Source organism: Notamacropus eugenii, chromosome 3, assembly GCF_028372415.1.
Source record: "Notamacropus eugenii isolate mMacEug1 chromosome 3, mMacEug1.pri_v2, whole genome shotgun sequence".
NCBI lineage: Eukaryota > Metazoa > Chordata > Mammalia > Diprotodontia > Macropodidae > Notamacropus > Notamacropus eugenii.
Window position 1 is genome coordinate 303,854,291 of NC_092874.1, and position 20,216 is coordinate 303,874,506.

General features: G+C 54.5%; 1 protein-coding gene across 2 annotated transcripts in view; it reads left to right on the forward strand.

Moving 5' to 3' along the window:
* The window catches only part of SBF1 (SET binding factor 1), a 42,659-nt gene that overhangs the window by 15,788 nt on the left and 6,655 nt on the right, over positions 1 to 20,216 (forward strand). Inside the window, exons 9-36 of one of the 2 annotated variants that reach the window (XM_072596441.1) lie at positions 316 to 429; positions 638 to 715; positions 808 to 921; positions 1,001 to 1,129; positions 1,205 to 1,303; positions 1,402 to 1,609; positions 1,691 to 1,803; positions 1,908 to 2,057; positions 2,140 to 2,208; positions 2,511 to 2,675; positions 2,862 to 3,163; positions 3,240 to 3,412; positions 3,495 to 3,568; positions 3,660 to 3,855; positions 4,005 to 4,132; positions 6,899 to 7,077; positions 7,215 to 7,354; positions 7,601 to 7,808; positions 13,932 to 14,128; positions 14,434 to 14,574; positions 15,705 to 15,782; positions 16,096 to 16,283; positions 16,385 to 16,564; positions 17,781 to 17,882; positions 18,421 to 18,606; positions 18,697 to 18,823; positions 19,056 to 19,186; positions 19,270 to 19,500. In XM_072596441.1, coding sequence (XP_072452542.1) covers positions 316 to 429; positions 638 to 715; positions 808 to 921; positions 1,001 to 1,129; positions 1,205 to 1,303; positions 1,402 to 1,609; positions 1,691 to 1,803; positions 1,908 to 2,057; positions 2,140 to 2,208; positions 2,511 to 2,675; positions 2,862 to 3,163; positions 3,240 to 3,412; positions 3,495 to 3,568; positions 3,660 to 3,855; positions 4,005 to 4,132; positions 6,899 to 7,077; positions 7,215 to 7,354; positions 7,601 to 7,808; positions 13,932 to 14,128; positions 14,434 to 14,574; positions 15,705 to 15,782; positions 16,096 to 16,283; positions 16,385 to 16,564; positions 17,781 to 17,882; positions 18,421 to 18,606; positions 18,697 to 18,823; positions 19,056 to 19,186; positions 19,270 to 19,500 — 4,200 coding nt within the window. The remainder of the gene's footprint in view (positions 1 to 315; positions 430 to 637; positions 716 to 807; positions 922 to 1,000; positions 1,130 to 1,204; positions 1,304 to 1,401; positions 1,610 to 1,690; positions 1,804 to 1,907; positions 2,058 to 2,139; positions 2,209 to 2,510; positions 2,676 to 2,861; positions 3,164 to 3,239; positions 3,413 to 3,494; positions 3,569 to 3,659; positions 3,856 to 4,004; positions 4,133 to 6,898; positions 7,078 to 7,214; positions 7,355 to 7,600; positions 7,809 to 13,931; positions 14,129 to 14,433; positions 14,575 to 15,704; positions 15,783 to 16,095; positions 16,284 to 16,384; positions 16,565 to 17,780; positions 17,883 to 18,420; positions 18,607 to 18,696; positions 18,824 to 19,055; positions 19,187 to 19,269; positions 19,501 to 20,216) is intronic. The other variant, XM_072596440.1, reaches the window with a different exon arrangement.

The window sequence follows — 20,216 nt, forward strand, 5'->3', positions numbered from 1 at the left end:
TTCTCCTAACCTGGCAGTGAATCAAGAACTGCCTCTGACCTCTGAATGACTCTGGCCAAGTCAAGTCACTTTACCACTGTCTGCCTCAGTTTCCCCACCTTCAGAATGGGAACCCTAATAGCCCCAGCCTCTCGGGGGTTTGTGAGGATCATGAGACCTAATTCTGATGCCCACATCAGCTATTATGGCCATCCCTCAGCCTTCAGCTCTGTCTGTCCCCTCCCTTGGATTCCTTGCCCTTGGGGCTCCCTTTGTGGGGTGCCATGAGGTAGAGTCCATTGTCTTGAGCCCACGGCTGCTCCTTCCTGCTCACAGCTCGACGTGATCATTGCTGATTTGGATGGGGGGACGGTCACCGTCCCCGAATGTGTGCACATTCCTCCCCTCCCCGAGCCCCTGCACAGCCAGACTCACAGTGCCCTCTGCATGGTGAGTGAGGCTTGGGGCCCCAAGTGGTAGAACCAGGGAAGGGGGGGGCCCAGGCTTTGGGAAGTGGAAGTCCCAGCCCATATGTCCAGATGCCCGAGGCCTGGGGACATAACAGTGCCCCCTGAACCCATGCGAGGATTCTATTGAAGGGAGAGGGCCATCCCTGGTCTGCCTGTGCAAGAGCCCGGCCTTCTGTCTCTCTCCACAGGTCCTGGACCCTGAGCTAGAGCTTGCTGACCTGGCCTTTCCTCCCCCAGCCACCTCCCCTTCTTCCTTAAAAATGCAGGTATTTGGGGGTGGGTGGGAGCAGGGATGACTGAGTGTTGAGTTTGGGCCCCACCAGGTCCCCCATCAGGTGCTTAGGCCCCACTTCCCTAGGACAAGGAGCTCCGGGCCGTGTTCCTGCGTCTCTTTGCTCAACTGCTCCAAGGCTATCGCTGGTGCCTGCACATAGTGCGCATTCACCCAGAGCCTGTGATCCGCTTCCACAAGGTGAGCCCTGTGGCCTCCACTGGCCAGAGACCCCCAGGGCCAAGGGCCAAGGCCTTGACCCTCCAACCCTGTCATGCAGGCTGCGTTCCTGGGCCAGCGGGGCCTGGTGGAGGATGATTTCCTGTTGAAGGTGCTGGAGGGCATGGCCTTCGCGGGCTTCGTGTCAGAGCGGGGTGTCCCCTATCGGACCACGGACCTGTTTGATGAGGTATGCACCTTTCCGATGTGGTGGGGGGCCGTCCCTTTGCTGGGCCCCCTTCCTAGCTCTCCTCCCTCTCCTCAGCTGGTGGCCAACGAGGTGAAGCGGATGCGGGCTGACGAGAACCAGCCACACCGTGTCCTGCGCCATGTGAAGGAGCTTGCAGAGCAGTTGTACAAAAATGTAAGGGACTGTGGAGGCTGAGGGGTAGGGGTGGGGGCCAACTTTGCCTCAGGCTGCTGACCCCACTTGAGCGACTCTTGCCCCTGTGTCCCTGCCAGGAGAACCCATACCCCGCTGTGACAATGCACAAGGTACAAAGGCCAGGGGAGGGCAGCCACCTGCGGCGGGTGCCACCACGCCCTTTCCCACGCCTGGATGAGAGCACCGTACAGTGGATTATCGACCAGGCCACTGCCAAGCTGCAGGGTGCGCCCCCTGCTGTGCGGGCTGAGAAGAAGGCCACTGTGCCCTCAGGGCCCCCCATGGGTGAGCCCCTGTGCTAGGATCTGGGTGGGGGGGTGGATTAGACTGGGCAGGCAGATGCTGCTGACACCACTCATTCCCCAGCTGCAATCGTCGAGCGTAATGGCGCAATCCATGCCAACAGCGCACGGAGGCTCGAAGTTGTCCGAAACTGCATCTCTTATGTCTTTGAGGGGAAAATGTTGGAGGCCAAGAAGGTGAGGGGGCTTGGCGGGGATGGGGGCGGGGGATGGTGGCAGGAGGTGGGACCTGAAGGGAGGCAGGGGCCTTGTGGCCTGGTCCCACCACCCTGCGCTTCCAGCTGCTGCCTGCCGTGCTTCGGGCTCTGAAGGGCCGCGCAGCCCGCCGCTGTCTTACACGGGAGCTGCATCTGCACGTCCAGCAGAACCGTGCTGTCTTGGACCACCAGCAGTTTGACTTTGTGGTGCGCATGATGAACTGCTGCCTGCAGGTAAGGACCACGGCCTGTGGGTGGGGATGGTGGAGACCCATCGCCCTGCACCATGAGTGACTGCTGCCTGTCTGCTCCCCAGGATTGCACAGCGATGGACGAGCACGGCATCGCCGCAGCCCTGCTGCCCCTGGTCACCGCCTTCTGTCGAGTGAGTTACCTGAGTGTGCCCCTCACATCCTTCCCTCCCCTGCCCTGACTCCTCCCCAGTCACCGCCTGATATGCCCTCCATGAGAGGAAGGACCAAGAAACAGGTGTTGTTGGCAGCAAGAGCTCCCCATGTGAGCTGCCCAGCACCCACCAGGCAGTGCTGAGGGGATTGTTGTTCAGGTCAGCCTTGGACCAGAGGCTTTTGAGCTATCTTCTAACTTGGGGGGCCTGAACGTCCTTTGTGCTGACCTCGCACTTGTGAGACCTCTGTGGTGACCCTTGACTTGACCTGGTCTCTCTAGAAACTGAGCCCTGGGGTGACACAGTTTGCATACAGCTGTGTCCAGGAGCATGTGGTGTGGAGTACCCCCCAGTTCTGGGAGGCCATGTTCTATGGGGACGTGCAGACACACATCCGTGCCCTCTATCTGGAGCCTGCTGAGGAGGAAGATGGCCCTTCAGTTAAGGTGGGGACAGGGGAGACATGGCCCTGCCAGCCCCCAGGGAGCCCCAAGTGTTGTGGGGGGATGCATGGCCCTGCCAGCTGCCAGGGAACCCCATTTGTTTGTGTGGGGAGGGATGTGCCAGCTCCTAGGGGTGCCACAGACCGCTCTCCTTGGTGCTCCTGTCTGAGCGCTCCTGCTCACTGACAGGGGGAAGTGGGCCCCGCTGAGGTTGGTGCCTCAGGGAAGGAGGAGGAGGAGGAGGAGGAGGAAGAGAGATCAGCCCTGGATGTGGCCTCGGAGCAGAGGCGCTTGTGGCCCACGTTGGGCCGGGACAAGCAACAGGAGCTGGTGCAGAAGGAGGAGAGCACTGTGTTTAGCCAGGCCATCCACTACGCCAACCGCATGAGCTACCTCCTGCTGCCCCTGGACAGCAGTAAGAGTCGCCTGCTGCGTGAGCGGGCTGGCCTAGGTGACCTGGAGAGTGTCAGCAACAGCCTGGTCACCAATAGGTGTGTGGGCAGGCATGGGCAGGGTGGGGAGGGTTGGGAAAGGGACCACCATGCCCACCCCTTCCTCTGGGCACAGCATGGCAGGCAGCATGGCCGAGAGTTACGATACCGAGAGTGGCTTTGAGGATGCTGAGACGTCAGATGTGGCAGGAGCTGTGGTGCGCTTCATTAACCGCTTTGTGGACAAGGTGTGCACCGAGAGCGGCGTCACCAGTGAGCACCTCAAGGGGCTGCATGTCATGGTGCCAGGTAGGGCGCAGCTAGTGCTGACAGGCGGGCAGGAGGGCATCCCCACACTGCTGGGGAAGTAAGAGCATTTTCCCTTCTCCAGACATCGTCCAGATGCACATTGAGACCCTGGAGGCTGTGCACCGTGAGAGCAAGAGGCTGCCTCCTATCCAGAAGGTGAGGCCCAGGAACAGACAGGGGAATGGGGAGGGTGGGCAGGGCATAGTGTCAGCCCTTCTGAGCTTTCCTCCACTTCTCAATCCCTCAGCCCAAGCTGCTACGGCCCAGCCTGCTTCCGGGAGAGGAGTGTGTGCTGGAAGGCCTCCGAGTCTACCTTCTCCCTGACGGCCGGGAGGAGGGCTCTGGAGGCAGCATTGGGGGGCCAGCCCTCCTGCCTGCTGAGGGGGCTGTCTTTCTCACTACCTACCGGGTCATCTTCACCGGCATGCCCACGGATCCCCTGGGTGAGGCCCTGCCCCCGGGGGTCCCAGCATCCCTTCCCCATATACCCTCTGGACCTGACAGACACCCACTCCCTCAGCGGGGCTCCTCCTGCTCTTCCCCCTCCCTGACCCTTCTCTGTGACCCCTTGTAACTCTCTGTGTCCCCCCAGTGGGGGAACAGGTTGTTGTGCGGTCGTTTCCAGTGGCGTCGCTCACCAAGGAGAAGCGGATCAGCGTCCAGGCTCACATGGACCAGTTCCTGCAGGATGGGCTGCAGCTTCGCTCTTGTACATTCCAGGTCTGAGCTGCAGGCCGAGCCCTGTGGTGGGGCCCCGAGTGCAGACCACCCAAAGGCTGCCTTGTAAATGCCCACTCCTGGGGAGGCAGGGCAGGCACCTGGGGGGGAAGAGGAGTGGCCGTACCTGGGGCATCTGAGGTTTAAAACAAAGGTCTGCTGAGGAGTGGGGACAGTGCAGAGCCCATGCTTCTAGGGACCTTGGTCTCTCCCTCCCCCCATTTCTGTCCAGGAGTGGTGCCCACCTGTTCTGTTGGACCACGCTACTTTCCTTCTTTGCCCCTCTACCTGCTGTGGTTGGCCACAGTTCAGCTGCTGAAGCCTTCCTAACCCAAACCCTAACCCTAACTCTTTCCCCTCCCCCTCCCTTTCCTGCTTCTCCTCTACCTCCCTCTGACCTCTCCTCCTTCTCCCCTCTCCCTCTCCACCTCCCTGCTTTGTGCTTGTGCAAACATTGCGCCACTCCCCATCCTCGTTTTTAGGGGGCTCTTTGAGTTTGTATTCATCTTTAGTTCTCTGTCTACCCTTTTATGCAAGACCTGCCTTGGTCAGTGGGCACCAGTGCTGGTCTCCTGCCACAGCTTTCTTCTTTGCCTGAGTTTCTGGTGCTTCTGAAAGCATCCTTTCCCTTATTCAAAAGCACTGAGTCCATCCTCCACCCCATGGTAGGAGTCCCCCATAGATGTCCCTGAGAAGTCACCTCTGGGACCTCTCACTCACTGCCTTGGGGATCTCTTGGTTAGCAAATTCTCCTGAAACTGAGCTTAAAGCAGTCCATGTCCCTCTTACCCCCGGGGCCTCACTTTGGCTTCCACCTTTGTCCCTTATTCCACCCGACCAACCCTGGGCTTCTGGAATTTGGTTTCCTATGAAATGTTCCCTGTTCCTTCTGTGGAAATTCCCCACTTGTCAAAAAAGGAGGCCCAAGGAGGGCCTGACTGGGGCTTAGGAATGAGTGTGTAGGCAGATGCCCTGAGCTCGTCCTGGGTTTGGTGTTTCTGTTGGGCAGTGCTCAGCACAAGGCTGGGCATACAGTAGGTGCTTAATACATGCTTATTGGCCAGATGGCTTGAGGAGATGCTCTTGAGTGAAGGCTTGTTTAGACCCACGTGCACATTGGTCCCACTAAATTCTCCCTCGACCTGCACCAATCTCTCATGCCCTTTGTGACTGAGCTCCTTTCTAGAGCAGCTTCATTGCTTATTACTGGCCTCATTTTGGCTGTCAGGCACTGCTACACAGTGTGGTGTGTGCTGGTAAAAGAGACCAAAGCAAAAAAGTTTACCCCTCCCCAGCCCTCCCAAAGAGAGACTAAAATCTTTTGGGAGAGACACCATGTCCATGGAGCCCCTATGAAACAGGCAAGGGGTGTTGGGGGGAATAGGAAGGGCTGAGTGCTAGGAAGAAGGAGAAGAGGGGAGGTGACAAGGCCCCGAGATGAGGAATGGAAAGTCTGACTGACTTCCCCAAAAGTGTGGGAAGGGGAGTGATGTGTGATGAGGCCTCATTGTACACCTTTAAACACTAATAGGAATTTCTCGTTTGTAGCAATAGGGAACCACTGTAGTTTCTTGAGTAAAGGAGTTGATGTTGGTTGGGCAGTTTAGTGAAGGATGTCCTGCAGTGGGGAAAGACCAGTTGGGAGGCCACAGCAGCAGTCTGGGCAGGTGAGAAGAGGTGAGGCCCTGAACCAAGATAGTGGCTGTGGCAATCATCATGAGAAGGGGTTGGATGTGGTGCTGATGGGATCTGTGAGCTGATGCCTATCAGGGAGGTGAGGAGGATGTCGAGGTCCTGTTTGCAGGGGATAGAAAAGGCAGGGCACTCGGAACCGGAGGAGAGCTGGGGGACAGAATCATTAGTTTTGTTTTGATTATGTTGAGTGTGAGATATCTCTGGGACATGTTGCAGAAGGGAGGCAGTAAGTAATGTGAGGATGGAGCCAAGGAGAGCCTGGATGAGTCATCTGTGTGCAGATGATCATTTAACCCAGGAGAGGATGAGAGGAGGACAGGGTGCCCAGGTCAGAGCCTGTGGGTGATAGGAAGGAGATGGAGCCAGAGGCCACTGCAACTGGCCTTCCTGGAGAGGCAGCTTCACTGGATGCCAGATGACAGGAGGGGAAGTGGAGGCAGATGCTGTGTGATGCCAAGGATGTGTGAGGAACAGTTTGTTTTCTTCGTTGGTTTAAAATGCTTTTACTGCCGTCTCTTATCTTTGGCATTATCTGTATCTCCAAATCAAAGGAAAGGAGAAAGGAAAGGAGAGGAGAAGAGAGGAAAGGAGAGGAAAGGAAAGGAAAGGAGAGGAGAAGAGAGAAAAGGAGAGGAAAGGAAAGGAAAGGAAGGGAAAGGGAAAGGGAAAAGGAAGGCATTCACCCCAAACCTGCAGCTCCTTGGAGGAGGTGGCCATGCAGCGCTTCAGGTTGTGCCCCTGCCGCCTGCCACGTCCACACTTCCTCAGCCTGTTGGGGCCTTGGCCATCCCTCAGAGCTCGTCCCAGGCTCACCGACCAGTTTCAGGGTCTTGTTCTGCTTCCTAGTTCCTCATTGTTGCTTTAGTTTTTCTTTGGTTCTTAGCAAAAGAGATCCTGCAAACCCTTCCTTCTAGTCTATGTGTCTAGCCACAGGGAAAGATGTTTTTGGTCAAGGGTTTGAGAAGGGTGCTGGGGGGTCCATGGTGGCTGGGGTTTACTCTGGTTGTGCTCAGAAATTCTGCGCTTAGACCATGCCCCTGACCTCTGACTCCCCTGAGTGTCTTCCCACCACAGCTGCTGAAGATGGCATTTGACGAGGAGGTGGGCTCAGAGAGTGCCGAGGTCTTCCGAAAACACCTACACAAGCTGCGCTACCCACCGGACGTCAAGGGAACGTTTGCCTTCACTGCCGGCTCTATTCACACAGCTGGCCGCCAGCCCCGCACAGCCAAGGAGAAGAGCCCCTCCCTGAGGTAACATCTAGTTCCTCACCTTCAACAAGGGGCAATTGCCCCATCCCCATGTTGGCACCTAACCTCCTGGTCTGTGTGTCTGTCTCCCCTGCGCCTCCTGACCACTGACACCTACCTGCTCCTCCTACTCCACCTAGGACCCTGTCACGGAACCTCGTGAAGAATGCCAAGAAGACAATTGGTCGCCAATATGTTACTCGGAAAAAGTACAATCCCCCCAGCTGGGAGCAGCGGGGTCAGCCTGTGGCCCCTGAGGACCAGGAGGATGAGATTTCAGGTCTGGGAGGAGGGATGAGGGAGACTTGGGGCCCTTGGGCTGGCAGGAGTGGGGAGTGGGGCTGAGGGGAAGCGGGGCAGGATCATCTCTGAGTTCTGCCTCTGGGCCACCCTGGCTTTAAAAGCAGAGGGCCAGCTGGATTCTGGCTCTCCTGTTTTGGCTCCTGGCCATGTCACCTCATTCTGCAGGCCTCCATTCCCTCCTCAGTGACTTTCCTGAGGTCTGTCATTGCTCTCTGCCCCACAGTGTCTGAGGAGCCAGAGCCCAGCACGCTGACACCTGCCTCGGCGCTGAAGCCCTCAGATAGGCTTACCATGAACAGCCTTGTGGAACGGGCCTGCTGCCGAGACTACCAGCGCCTGGGCCTGGGCACCCTGAGCAGCAGCCTGAGCCGTGCCAAGTCTGAACCCTTCAGGGTCACGCCCGTCAACCGCATGTATGCCATCTGCCGCAGGTGAGCTCACTTGTCAGGTGCCTGGCTTTGCCTCAGTCATGTGAAGGGCGGAGGACAGAGGAACCAGGAATTTCAGGGGCCGTATGGGCCACCTTCTCAGAAATATGAAGAAACAAAGGCATGGTGTCAGGGTTACACAGGGAGGAAGACAGAGAACCAGCTTCCCTGACTCCAAGTAGAGCCACTTTCTCTCCTCCTCATGCCTGGAAAACCCTCTAGGGAATGTCAGGGTGGTCCAGAGGAAAGCCTACCTGTGTTTGAACCAGACAAGTCACAGGGTGGGCTGAGGAGACAGACTTAGGCACAGTGGTCAGAATTTGGCCATCAACTGGCCATGGTGGAGGCAGGGATGGAGGATGGGGAAGAGATCTGTCAGTGAGAAGACAGGTTCAGGAAACCTGGAGCTCAGGGCAGAGATTAGAAGTGGAGAGAGACTATGAAGAGACATTGGCTTAAAGGTGGGTCCAGAATTCATGGGATGAGATCCCCCAAGGAGAGAGAAGTAGCCTGGGGCCGAGCCTGGAAGCAGCATGGGGAGGAAGATACAGAAACAAACCCTGAGGGCCAAGTGATTCCGTCAGAGAGGGAGCTGCAGGGCCTCTGCTGCTCAGTGGGTGATGGCTGGACACAAGGTGAATCAGTAGAGAGCCTTGTGGTCCGTGGCCTGGGAGGGAGACGCCTGGAGAAAGCCTGGGGGTGTGGCAGTTTGGAGGCGATGCTGATGAAGATTGGGCTTGGAGAGTGGAAATGCTGGGAGCCAGCTCTTGAGGTACTAGTGAGGGAGTGAGGGGATGGACAGAACTGGAGGGGGCATTCAGGCTCAGCTGCTGCGGGTGCTGTCTCTCAAAGTCAGGAAGACAGGAGGCTCAGGGGGCTCCCTATGACTCACTGGGCCCTGAACATGAACTAGGGAGTGCCACGTTCTGGGTTCTGCTCTTTCTCTCATGTCTCCCAGAGACCATGCAGAAGGAGTCCAAGAACTGGTCACTGTCCTGTTGAGCGTTGGGCAGATGCACAGATGCAGTGCCCACTTTCTGTAGCCAGATCAGAGTGTTGGCAGGTTGGTCTATCTCCTGGCAGAGACTCAGCTATAGGGTAGTGGCCTAGGGGCAGCAGGAGGTACTGCTGCTTTATCCCGTGCTCTGCCTTGGCAAAGCTTTCCACCCTATAGTTTGGAGGTTAGGGGTGTTCAGCATGCCATCAGCCTCAGTTTATGTGGGCCTGTGTCCTGTCCAGTGATGGTGGCCACAGTTCATTCTGAGGTGGAGGCTTTGTGTTTGTAGTCTCAGGGGGCTTGTGGTGACACAGTGGGTAGGGAGTGAGGCCCCAGACACTTTCTGGCTGCAGGATCTTTCACCTCTGTCTGCCTTGGTTTCTTCAACTGTAAAAATGGGCATCATAATAGCTCCTACCTCCCAGAATTAATATCTTCATGAGATAACATTTACAAAGTACATAGATTCCTTTTTTTAAAAAATTCCTGGTAGTATTTTTTTTTACCCAATTACATGTTGAGACAATTTCTGGCATTCATCTTTACAAGATTTTGAGTTCCAGATTTTTCTCCCTCTCTCCCCTCTTCTCTTCCTAAAATGGTAGGTAATTTAATATAGGTCATAAATATGGTATCATGTAAAACCTATTTCCATATTAGTCACAGTTATGAAAGAAGAAACAGATCAAAAGAAAAAAAGTGCTTTGATCTGCATTCAGAGTCCATTAGTCCTTTGTCTAGATGTCGAGAGCATTTTTCAGTCATGAGTCCTTTATACTTGCCTTGGATCATTGGATGGCTCAGTAATTCATAGTTGATCATCACAACAATGTTGCTGATAACTGTGTACAGTGTTTTGCTGGTTCTGCCCATTTCACTTTGTTCATACAAGTCTTTCCAGGTTTTTCTGAAATCTGCCTGTTCGTTGTTATAGCACAGTAGTATTCCGTTACATTTATATATGGATATATATAATGGTTTGTTCAGCCATTTCCCAGTGGATGGGCATCCCCCCAGTTTCCAGTATTTTGCCTCCATGAATAGGGCTGCTATAAATATTTTTGCACATGTAGTTCTTTCTCCCTTTTTTTATGATCTCTTTGGGATACAGATGTAGTAGGAGTATTTCTGGATCAAAGGGTATGCACAGTTTGGTTGCCCTTTGGGCATAGTTCCAAATTGCTCTCCAGAATGGTTGGATCAGTTCACAGTTCCACCATCAATACATTAGTGTTCCATTTTTCCCACATCTTCTGCAATGTTTATCATTTTCCTTTCTTTGCCATATTAACCAGTCTGATAGGTGTGAGGTGGGAGCTCAGAGCGTTTTAATTTGCATTTCTGTAATCTAGGAGCGGGGAACCTACAGCCTCAAGGCCACTTGTGGAATCCTAGATCCTTGGGTGCAGTCAAAAGTCCAAGTTTTACAGGACAAATCCTTTTATTAATGGGATTTGTTCTGTGAAGTTCGGATTCAAAGGGTCACACTTGAGGACCTAGAGGGCCCATATGTGGCCTCAAGGCTGCAGGTTTGCCACCTCACTCTAATCAAAAGTGATTTAGAACACCTCTTCATATGCTTATAGATAGCTTTGATTTCTTCATTTGAAAATTGCCTGTTTATCAATTGGAAAGTGGCCTGTATTCTTTTTAATTTGACTCAGTTCTCTATATATTTGAAAAATGAGGCCTTTATCAGAGACACTTTCTGTAAAGATTGTTTCCCAGCTTTCTGCTTTTCCTTCTAATCTTGGTTGCATTGGTTTTGTTTGTGCAAAATCTTTTTCATGTAATAAAATCCAAATTTACCTATTTTTCATTTTGTAATGCTCTCTATCTCTTGTCATGAACCTGTAACTCACTTAACTTCTTCAAGAATTTGGATTCTATACTACTTGCGCATGTGTCTTTAGTATTGCTATTACTTCATTGTCTATAATGCCTTTTAGGAAGATGTAGTTTCCTTCCTTATCTCTTTTAATTAGGTCTCTCTTTCCTTTTGCTTTGTCTGAGATCAGGATTGCTACCCCTGCTTTTTTTTTTTTTTTACTTCAACTGAAGCATACTAGATTCTGCTCCAGCTTCTTACCTTTGCTGTGTGTGTCCCTGTGCAGCAAGTGTGTTTCTTGTGAACAACATATTGTAAGATGCTGGTTTTTGATCCACTCTGCTGTCCATTTTAGTTTTATGGGCAAGTTCATCCCATTCACATTTGCAGTTATGATTCCTATGTATTTTCCCCCGTTCTATTTTTCCTCCTGTTTGTCCTCTCTCTCCTTTCACCTTTTCCCTCCTTCACAGTGTTTTGCTTCTGTCTACTGCGTCCCCCCACCCCATCTGCCCTCTCTTCTGTCAGTCTTTACCACCTTTACTTAATCTCCTCCCCTCCTTCTTTCCTGTCAGATAAGATAGTTTTCTGTATTCAGCTGACTGTGTATATTATTCCCTCTTCAAGGGAATTACTGATTAGAGTAAGGTCCACACGATGTCCATCACCCACCCTCCCATCTTTCCCTCTACTGTAATAGGTTTTTTTCATCTCTTCACATGAATTTACCCCATTCTGCCTCTCCCTTCTGCACCCAGTGTATTCTTCTTTCTCATCCCTTAATTATTTTTTAAACTATTCCCTCAAATTTACCTTATACCTGTACCCTCTGTTTATGTATATTCCTTCTAGCTATATTATTAGTGGTACAATTTTTAAGAATTACAAGTATCCTTTTCCCATGTCGGAATGGTAAACGGTTCAGCTTCATTGAATCTCTTTTTTTTTTCCCCTTTTCCTCTTTTTAGGCTTCTCTTAGGTCTTAATATTAGAGATCAAATTTTTTGTTCAGTTCTGGTGTTCTCTTTATGAAAGCTTAAAATCCTTTTATTTCATTGAGTCGACATTTTTTCCCTCGAAGTATTATGCTTAATTTCTCCGGGTAGGTGATTCTTGGTTGTAGACCTACTTCCTTTGCCTTCCAGAATATCATGTTCCATGACCTCCAGCCCTTTAATGTTGCAGCTGCTAAGTCCTGTGTGATCCTGACTAGAGCTTCCCAGAGTTTGAATTGTTTCTGGCCAGTTGGACTATTTTTTCCTTGACCTGATAGTTCTGTAATCTGGCTATAATATTCCTTGGAGTTTTTATTTTACAGTTTCTTTCCTGAGGTGATCAGTGGATTCTTTTTCCCCTCTGGTTCCAGGATGTCAGGGAAGTTTTCCTTGATAATTTCTTGAAAGATGCTGTCCAGATCCTCCTTTTGATTATGACTTTCAGGTAGTCCAGTGATTCTGACAGTGTCTCTCCTGGATCTGTTTTCCAGGTCAGTTGTTTTTCCAGTGAGGTATTTATCATTTTCTTTATTTTTTCATTCTTTTGAATTTGATTGATTCTTGATGTCTCATAGCTTACATTTTCCCAAGTCTAACTTTTAAGGAGTTGTTTTCCTCAGGTAGCTTTTGTACTTTCTTTTTCTCATTTGGCCAATTCTACTTTTTAAGGAGTTGTTTTCTTTTTCCGAGCTATTGATTCTTTTTTCATAATTCTCTTGCATCACTCTCATTTCTTTTACCAGTCTTTCTTCTACCTCTCTTCTGTAATTTTAAAGCTCCTTTTGGAGCTCTTTCTCATCCTGAGACTACTCCTAATTTTTCTTTGGGGTTTTGCCAAAGCTGTTTTGACTTTATTGTCTCAGTCTTCCGTTACCAACCATAATAGCTTTCAAAGGTTAGATTCTTTGTTGTTGTTGTTGGGTTTTTGGGCTTTTTCCTTTCTTTTAAATTTGAGCTTTGCTTCTAGGGTAGAAGGGGCACTAGAGCTGCAGGCCCTGGCCGTTTGCCTGGTGCTGCACTCATGGTGCCCCAAGGTCCACAGCAGACCCTCCTGTCTAATGCTGTGCTGAGTTTGAGGGCAGGGGTAGCTGGTGCTGCTGGGGTTCATAGGAGTCTGAGCCAGGGTCCTTGTGCTGGTGTGCGGCATATGCTGAGACCAGTAGGGTGTTTCTATTTCCCTGGAGCTACGCTGAAGCACGGTCTGGCCCATCGCAACTATCTTTTTGTCCATGTGTTGAAGCACATGGTAGTTCTCAGAGCTGGTGTCTGCCCATTCCCCCTGGCTGTGCTGAAGTTGGCATTTGCCAGCTCCACCACACTGGGCTCTGGGCTCTGGATTTCCCAGCTCCCAGCTGTTTGCTGAGATGGGCTCACTACTGACTTGCTGGGATGCTTCCTGTCCTGGAATGTATTCCCCTTTCACCTGAGTGAGACAGGCTTTTCTTGATGACCTTCCAAGTTTCTTGGGTTAAAAGATTGTTTCCTCCCCATATTTTGCTGGCTTTGCTGTTCCAGGATTTGTTTTGGGGTGCTATTTTATGGTTGTTTGGGGGTGTGATGATTTACTTCTCACTCCACCATCTTCCCTCCCTCCATCCTTCCCACACCTTTTTGGACTTGGTAGAAATATGTAGAGGGTCTTGTCAGTATGGCTGTCACAGGCAGGAATCCGAGAAGGTGGAGGGTAGGATTCAGCAGGGCCTCAGTGTGAGAAGAGAGTGCACCACTGGGTTGTCTGACCAGCTGCATCATGTTTCAGGCTGGGAAGGTAGAGTAGAGGATCTGGAATAAGGCTGATGGCCTGGGAAAGCAAGGTGATTCTGGAGTCCCAGCCATCACCATGCGGCCATGTGGCAGGCTCAGACTTAGAATGCCACAGCAGTTTTTCATGGTAAAAACATCTTGAGGTTTTAGTTGACCACTAGGCCACGAGGGGTCCACAGAAGCCAGTGTACTCTTGGCTGCCTCGTGGCTTAGCGAGGACAATGATGGCCCTTTTGCTTTCTGACTGGATCCCAGCAGGGCCTGATGAACGGGTCCGAGCCTTAGTCAGGGACATGGAGAAGCTGGTGCATGCCCAGAGAAGGAGAACTAGGGTGGTGGTTGCAGAAGACAGTAGCATTGGCAAGGCTAGAGGGGGCTGCAGGAGAAATGGGGAGATGTGGGAGAGATGCAGGTTATCACTGGTGGAAGGGAAACTGTATGAGAGCCATTCCACAGTGAAATCCTGGGCCTCTCCAGGGGGTCCCTGAGCACAGGCAGCCTCAGGGCATCTCTCTGAGTTGCTTCCTCTTCTTGACCTCTAGCTACCCAGGGCTGCTGATCGTACCCCAGAGCATCCAGGACAACACCCTGCAGCGCATCTCCCGCTGTTACCGTCAGAACCGCTTCCCTGTTGTATGCTGGCGGAGCAGCCGTTCAAAGGCGGTTCTGCTACGGTCAGGGGGGCTACATGGCAAAGGAGTGGTGGGCCTCTTCAAGGCTCAGAATGCACCGTCCCCAGGTGACAGTCTGTCCAGCTCAGGCCTCTCAGGGGCCTTGGCCCCCTCCTCCTTCACCTCCTCCATCCTCATCCCCATGCCCCTTGGCCTTCCATGGCTCCTTTACTGGGTTCTCACACTTCTGGGCCCACACCCCAACCAGCCTACCCTCCTATGTCAGACCCTGTCACATGGGACACGTGGTTGGGGGGAGACCATGTGTGAGCCTGGTCCCTGGGGTAGGGATCTGTGGGCTGGGTTCGTCAGCACATGCACCTGTGTGTGTGTGCCCATTCCTCAACTCACCTGCCTGCTCTCCCCTTCCCAGGTCAGTCCCAGGCTGACTCCAGCAGCCTGGAACAGGAGAAGTACCTGCAGGCAGTGGTGAGCTCCATGCCCCGCCATGCTGATGCTGCTTCCGGGCGCAACACCCTCAGTGGCTTCTCATCTACACACATGGCGAGTCACGGTGAGTGCCCAGGGAGCTGTGGGCTAGCCCTGCTGCCACAGCCCCAGGATCCAGCACATTGCAGGTGCTTGGTCCCCGTGGTCTGGGCTATGTGCCAGGGCAGGGGCTGAGGCATAGGTTGGGGAGGACTCAGTGTCTACTGTGGGCACTTGGGCTGACTGGGCTGACTGTCTGAGACTCTGCCCGTCTCTCTCACACCAACCAGAAATGAGACTGGATCTCCTGAGGGCAGCGACCACTTCCCATCTGTCTTGTGTCCCCAGCACAGGGCAAGTGCTTCCTGGTTTTGTTCTTAGCCCAGTGGTTAGCTCCCATGGCGCAAGGTCACGTGGCATTTGTCATGATTGCTTTTTCTCTCTGGAGAGGGGGCCATTGGAGGCAGTGCCCAGGAGGCATCAAGGTCAGAGGATCTTGGACTTGGGAGTGGCTGCAACTTGTCCAAGGTGTCTGAAGTATAGACTACATCGTAGGGGATGGTGTTAGCCAGGGTTCTGAGTGGAGGCCCTGGAGAGCCAGCAGAGCCTCACAACAGTGGTGTAGGCGGGCCACCTCAGGCAGCGAGCAGGCAGCATGGCATTGTGGGCACAGCCACGGCCAGTACTTGGTGGGCAGGGGTGGCAGGAGAATCTGAGGGCCAGGCCAGCTGGTTCTCCCTTCTGTACTCAATGTTCTTCTGACTCCTCTCTCAGCCAAGCCTCTCCTGAACCCCCCCTTCTGGGCCTCCTTTGTATAGCCAGTTGAATTTGGAGTGGAGGTAGCCCTCCCTCCCCAGCAATACCTCCCTCAGGGGCCTCCAAATCCTTGTTCTGCCCCCCACCTGCTGCCTGGTGGGCCTTACCTTGGGACAGTCTCAGTAGAGACTGAGGGCCTTGTAAGAAGGCAGTGCCTGCCATCTGTAGAGAGGTTGAGGCATGCTCCCAAAACCAGGGCCTTCATGGTATCTGGAGAAGGGTGTCCTCTTGTAGGCACTTGGCAGTGCAGGATTTTTTGGGGTTTGGCCCAGAAGTGAGGAGGCCCCTGGAGACACTGTGCAATGTGAGGAAGAAAGCAGGGGCCACAGGCCTGTGGCTGGTCAGGGTCTTGTCCCGGGGCTGGGGCCTGAGTCTTGTCTCTGTGCTGTGCCCCCTCAGCACCCAGTCCCAGAGCCAGGGTCACCACTCTGTCCAACCCCACGACAGCATCAGTCACCAGACGGACCGCTCCCCGAGGTATCGTAAGCCCCGGGCACTAACTCTGCCTGTGTCCCCATCACTGCCCAGGTCATTAACTCGCTCCCTCTCTCCATCCCTCACTGAGCACTGATGCCGGTGCGCTCTCACATGCGCCAACCAACCCCGGCACTAACTCTAAGCCTTGTGGGTCCCCACCCTGAGCACTCACCATGTAGTTGTAGTTGGAAGGGCCCTCCCCAAGGGAGAGCAGGGGGCTCCAGGCTTTGCTCTCAGCTGTCCCCGTTTCTAAGGTAAGTCGTGGGCGCCCTCAGCCTTGCTGGCCCACTCATCCCCAGCTCTCTCCCCACAGGAAAATGGGGCAGCATTCGGGCCAGTGGCCGCAGCGGTGGATCCAGCCTGGGAGTGGATGTGGGTTCCAGGTTGGCGGGCAAGGACCTGCTGGGACCCCCCCAGCCCAACGGGGCTCCCTCAGAACCGGGCTTCCTACGTCCCCAGCGCGCGGCCCTCTACATCATTGGCGACAAGGCCCAGCTCAAGGTGAGCCAGGAGTCAGGGCGGGTGGGGCTGAGGGAGGCCATGCTGCCTGGCCCTTCCCCATCATGGCTGGTTCTTCACATTCCCTCTTTTCTCTATCGTAGGGTGTGAGGCCAGACCCCCTCCAGCAGTGGGAACTGGTGCCCATCGAGGTGTTTGAAGTGAGGCAGGTCAAAGCTAGCTTCAAGAAGCTTCTGAAGGCCTGCGTCCCTGGCTGCCCTGCAGGGGAACAGAGTCCAACCTCCTACCTGCGCTCCCTGGAGGAGTCTGAGTGGCTGAGCCAGGTCCGCATTGCAGGAGGGCCCCCTCTTCCCCCACCCCCATCTCTCTGACCCTGAGCACAGGTTGACTTGCACCTGAAGTGAGCTTCTGGCTTGGGCATTGTAGGGGGAAGGAAGGTGAGGGGGGCTCTGGGGAGGCTGCCTGGGGAGAACCCCTGAACCTTGAAGGACACGTTCTTTGGACCAGTAGGGAGGGCTGGGTCATGGAGGGCCCCTTAGCTGGAGGGCCTTTATTTAAGGAACACAGGAATTGGTGAGGCAATGACCACCAGCCTCTGTGGAGGGGGTGCCAGGTGGGGGGAGGGGAGAGGTCCTTTGGGTCCCTGGGCCCAAAGGCTGGAGATGTGGGAGGCTCTCCCTTGCAATCCTTTGTCTGACAGGTTGCAGCTTTCCCGTAGCCTGGGGAAGCGAAAGGATGATCCCATGGGTTTGGGGGTGGGCCTTGCAGCTTTCCCATTGTCTGGCCTGGGCCTCAATCTCCTCAACAGAGTGCTGCCTTGGGCAGCTTAGCAAGAAAGATTTGTAGAGGAAGAAGCTCTGGGTTCAAATGCTCTCTCTTATTGCCCATGTGTAAAATGGAGTGGGATAAGAGAGCCACGACCTTTGGCTGAATCTTGAGAAACCCCTGTCAGCTCTGGTGCCCTGAGATTCCAGGGAGAGACCCTAGAGCCCCTCACCAGGGCTGTGCCCATGAGTGAAATGGGACAGTCAGGTAGAGGAGCCAGTCCAGGAAGCAGGAGGAAATCCAGGCCTGGATCAGGGGCCTGTTCTCCACAAGGGATGGGTTCTAGCCAAAGGGGGCACAGGTTAGCCCAGCTTTCCGAGGAGGAGGGAGAGAGACAAGCAGGAAGCCTAGCATCTTAGAGTGGGAGGCGTCAGAGGCATTGGAGGCATCAGAGGCGTTGAGTCCAGCGCATGCCTGCCCAGAACCCCCTCACTGATATCCACCATGACTGCACTGCCCATGCCCGCCATGTCACCCGGGGACAGTGGTGACTATAAAGAGACCTTGCCTGAGAGCCGGGCCCAGTGTCTGAGGGGAGCAGGAAGGGTGGGCTTCACCTTGAGGGAGTGACCAAGACCCACACTTGGCACTGTCAGAGGGACGGAGGCTTGAAGAAAGTCTGGGCACGGACACACCTGGGACCACAGCTCCATACATGGCGCAAGGCTGCCCAGGGCAATGCCATCAGGCCACATCTCTGCCCACCTCCTCTAGATTCACAAGCTGCTTCAGGTATCTGTGCTGGTGGTCGAGCTGCTGGACTCAGGGTCCTCTGTCCTTGTGAGCCTGGAGGATGGATGGGACATTACCACACAGGTAAAGGGCATGGGCATGTGCATGTGTACACATGTGTGCTCTGTGTGGGGGTTGGGGGACATGTCACGTGACTGGTGCAAGGAAAGGATTCAGTGCAACAAACTTGGATGAGCAGGTGCCTACCCTGAGCTAAGTCCCGGGGAAACGGAGGCAGAGATGGTGTATGCCCAAGGAAGTGTCAGGAGGGGGCTGGGGCTGGGGCAGCCCCTGCAAAGACTTAAGAAAATTGGGTACAGGTAGAGAGGGAGCTGGGCCACAAAAAGGGACAGCCCTGTGCTGCCAGGGGCTGGGCTGACCTCCCCCCAGACCCTTTGAGAGCCCCCTGGGAGATAGAAGCCCAAGCCCAGGAGTACAAGTGTCTGTGGGTGCCACCTGAGGAGGAGAGCTGAGTTCAAACCCTGACTCTGCCACCAGCAGCCTCCCCCCTGAACTGAGTGGATTGGCCTCTGGTGCCTCCCAGACCTAGATCAGGGTTCCCTGGGGCAGCATTTATACATGTATGTGAGCCCTGACATGCTGATATGGGGTGGGGAGGTAGGTGGTATCCTTAGTGCAGCTGCTTTCGGACCCTTACTACCGCACTCTGGAGGGATTCCGGCTCCTGGTGGAGAAGGAATGGCTGTCCTTCGGACACCGCTTCACTCACCGAGGGGCCCACACGCTGGCGGGACAAAGTAGTGGCTTTGCCCCCATCTTCCTGCAGTTCTTAGACTGTGTGCACCAGGTAGGGAGAGTTTGTGATGCTGGAGGGGGAGTGGGCAGGTGTGTGGGGGGGTGACCCCACCTGTGACTTTGCCTCTGCCGTACCTACTAGGTGCACTTGCAGTTCCCCATGGAGTTTGAGTTCAGCCAGTTCTACCTCAAGTTCCTTAGCTACCATCATGTGTCTCACCGCTTCCGTACTTTCCTCTTGGACTCAGACTATGAGCGCATTGAGCTGGGTGCGGGGGCTACAGGGGGATGGGGGAGTATGCTGTAGGGGGGCAGAGCCAGGGTAGGGGCCATGTGAGAGGGCAAAGCTGAGGTGGGGGCCATGTGTGGGGGCAGAGCCAGGGTGGGGTCTATGTAGGGGGGCAGAGCCAAGGGTGGGAGCCGTGTGGAAAGGGTGTGATGGGCAGAGCCGGGGTTGGGGCCGTGCAGGAGGAGGGGGGCTAAGTTCTCTCCCCCGCCCAGGCCTGCTATATGAAGAGAAGGGTGAGAGGAAAAGCCAGCAGGCGTGTAAATCCGTGTGGGAGTATGTAGAGAGGCTGAGCAAGAAGACGCCCGTGTTTCACAACTACATGTATGCCCCTGAAGACACGGAGGTGAGGGGTCAAGGGGCTTGAGCAGGTAGCTGAGGGCCAGGGCCCCACAGACTGGGACAACGGCTCCCCCTCCTCCTCCTCAGGTGCTGCGACCCTACAGCAATGTGTCTAACCTGAAGGTGTGGGATTTCTATACTCGGGAGACGCTGGCTGAGGGCCCCCCATATGACTGGGAGCTGGCCCAGGGTCCCCCTGAGCCCCTGGAGGAGGAGCGGCCTGATGGAGGTGCGCCCCAGAGCAGGCGTCGAGTCATTTGGCCATGCTATGACAGCCGCCTGCGAGCCCAGCCTGATGCCATATCTCGCCTACTGGAGGTGAGTGCTGGGCACCAGATACCCCCGGCCCCTCCCCACAGCCCTCTTGTCTATGCTGCTCAGGCTGCCTGTGGGCAGCCAGCGGTCAAGGGTCATGATCTGGGCCTGTGCTATACAGGGTGGGTGGGAATCCCGCAGGGACTGCAGGTGAAGGGAAACTTAGGGGTCTGGGGGCATGGGAAAAGGAGGGATGGATTGCATCATGGAGAGGTCCAGGAAAAAGGCCTAGAGGACTTAGCCATAAGATGCCAGAGAGTCTTCAGTCATGAGTCCATGAATAAGGAGAGTGAAGGATGGATTTGGAGGAAGTAAAGAAGAGAGAGAAAGGAGGAGCGACAGGAGGACAGGGGAGAAGAGGATGCATCTGTAGTAGTCCCAGGGGAGAGATGACTGAGTCCTGAGCCTCAGCATTAGCTACTGGAGAAAGGGGCCACTCATGAAGATGGAGCAGGGGGGCTTGGTGGTAGGTCGGGTTCAAGGCAAATGGGAGATGGAGGAGCATCTACGAGGTCTCAAGCCCTTGGCCCCCAGAGGCATCTGGGAGAAGCCTGGGCCCCATGAGCTCAGTGGGTGGGTGTGGGGACAAATGAGGTGGCTGAGGCCTGGAACAGAGGGCCCAGGCAGGGCCCATGGGGACGAGCTGGACATTGAACCAGGTCAGGACCCCGAGGAGCACAGGGCGGGGAAGGAGGGCAGTGGGGGAGCCTGGAGAGAAC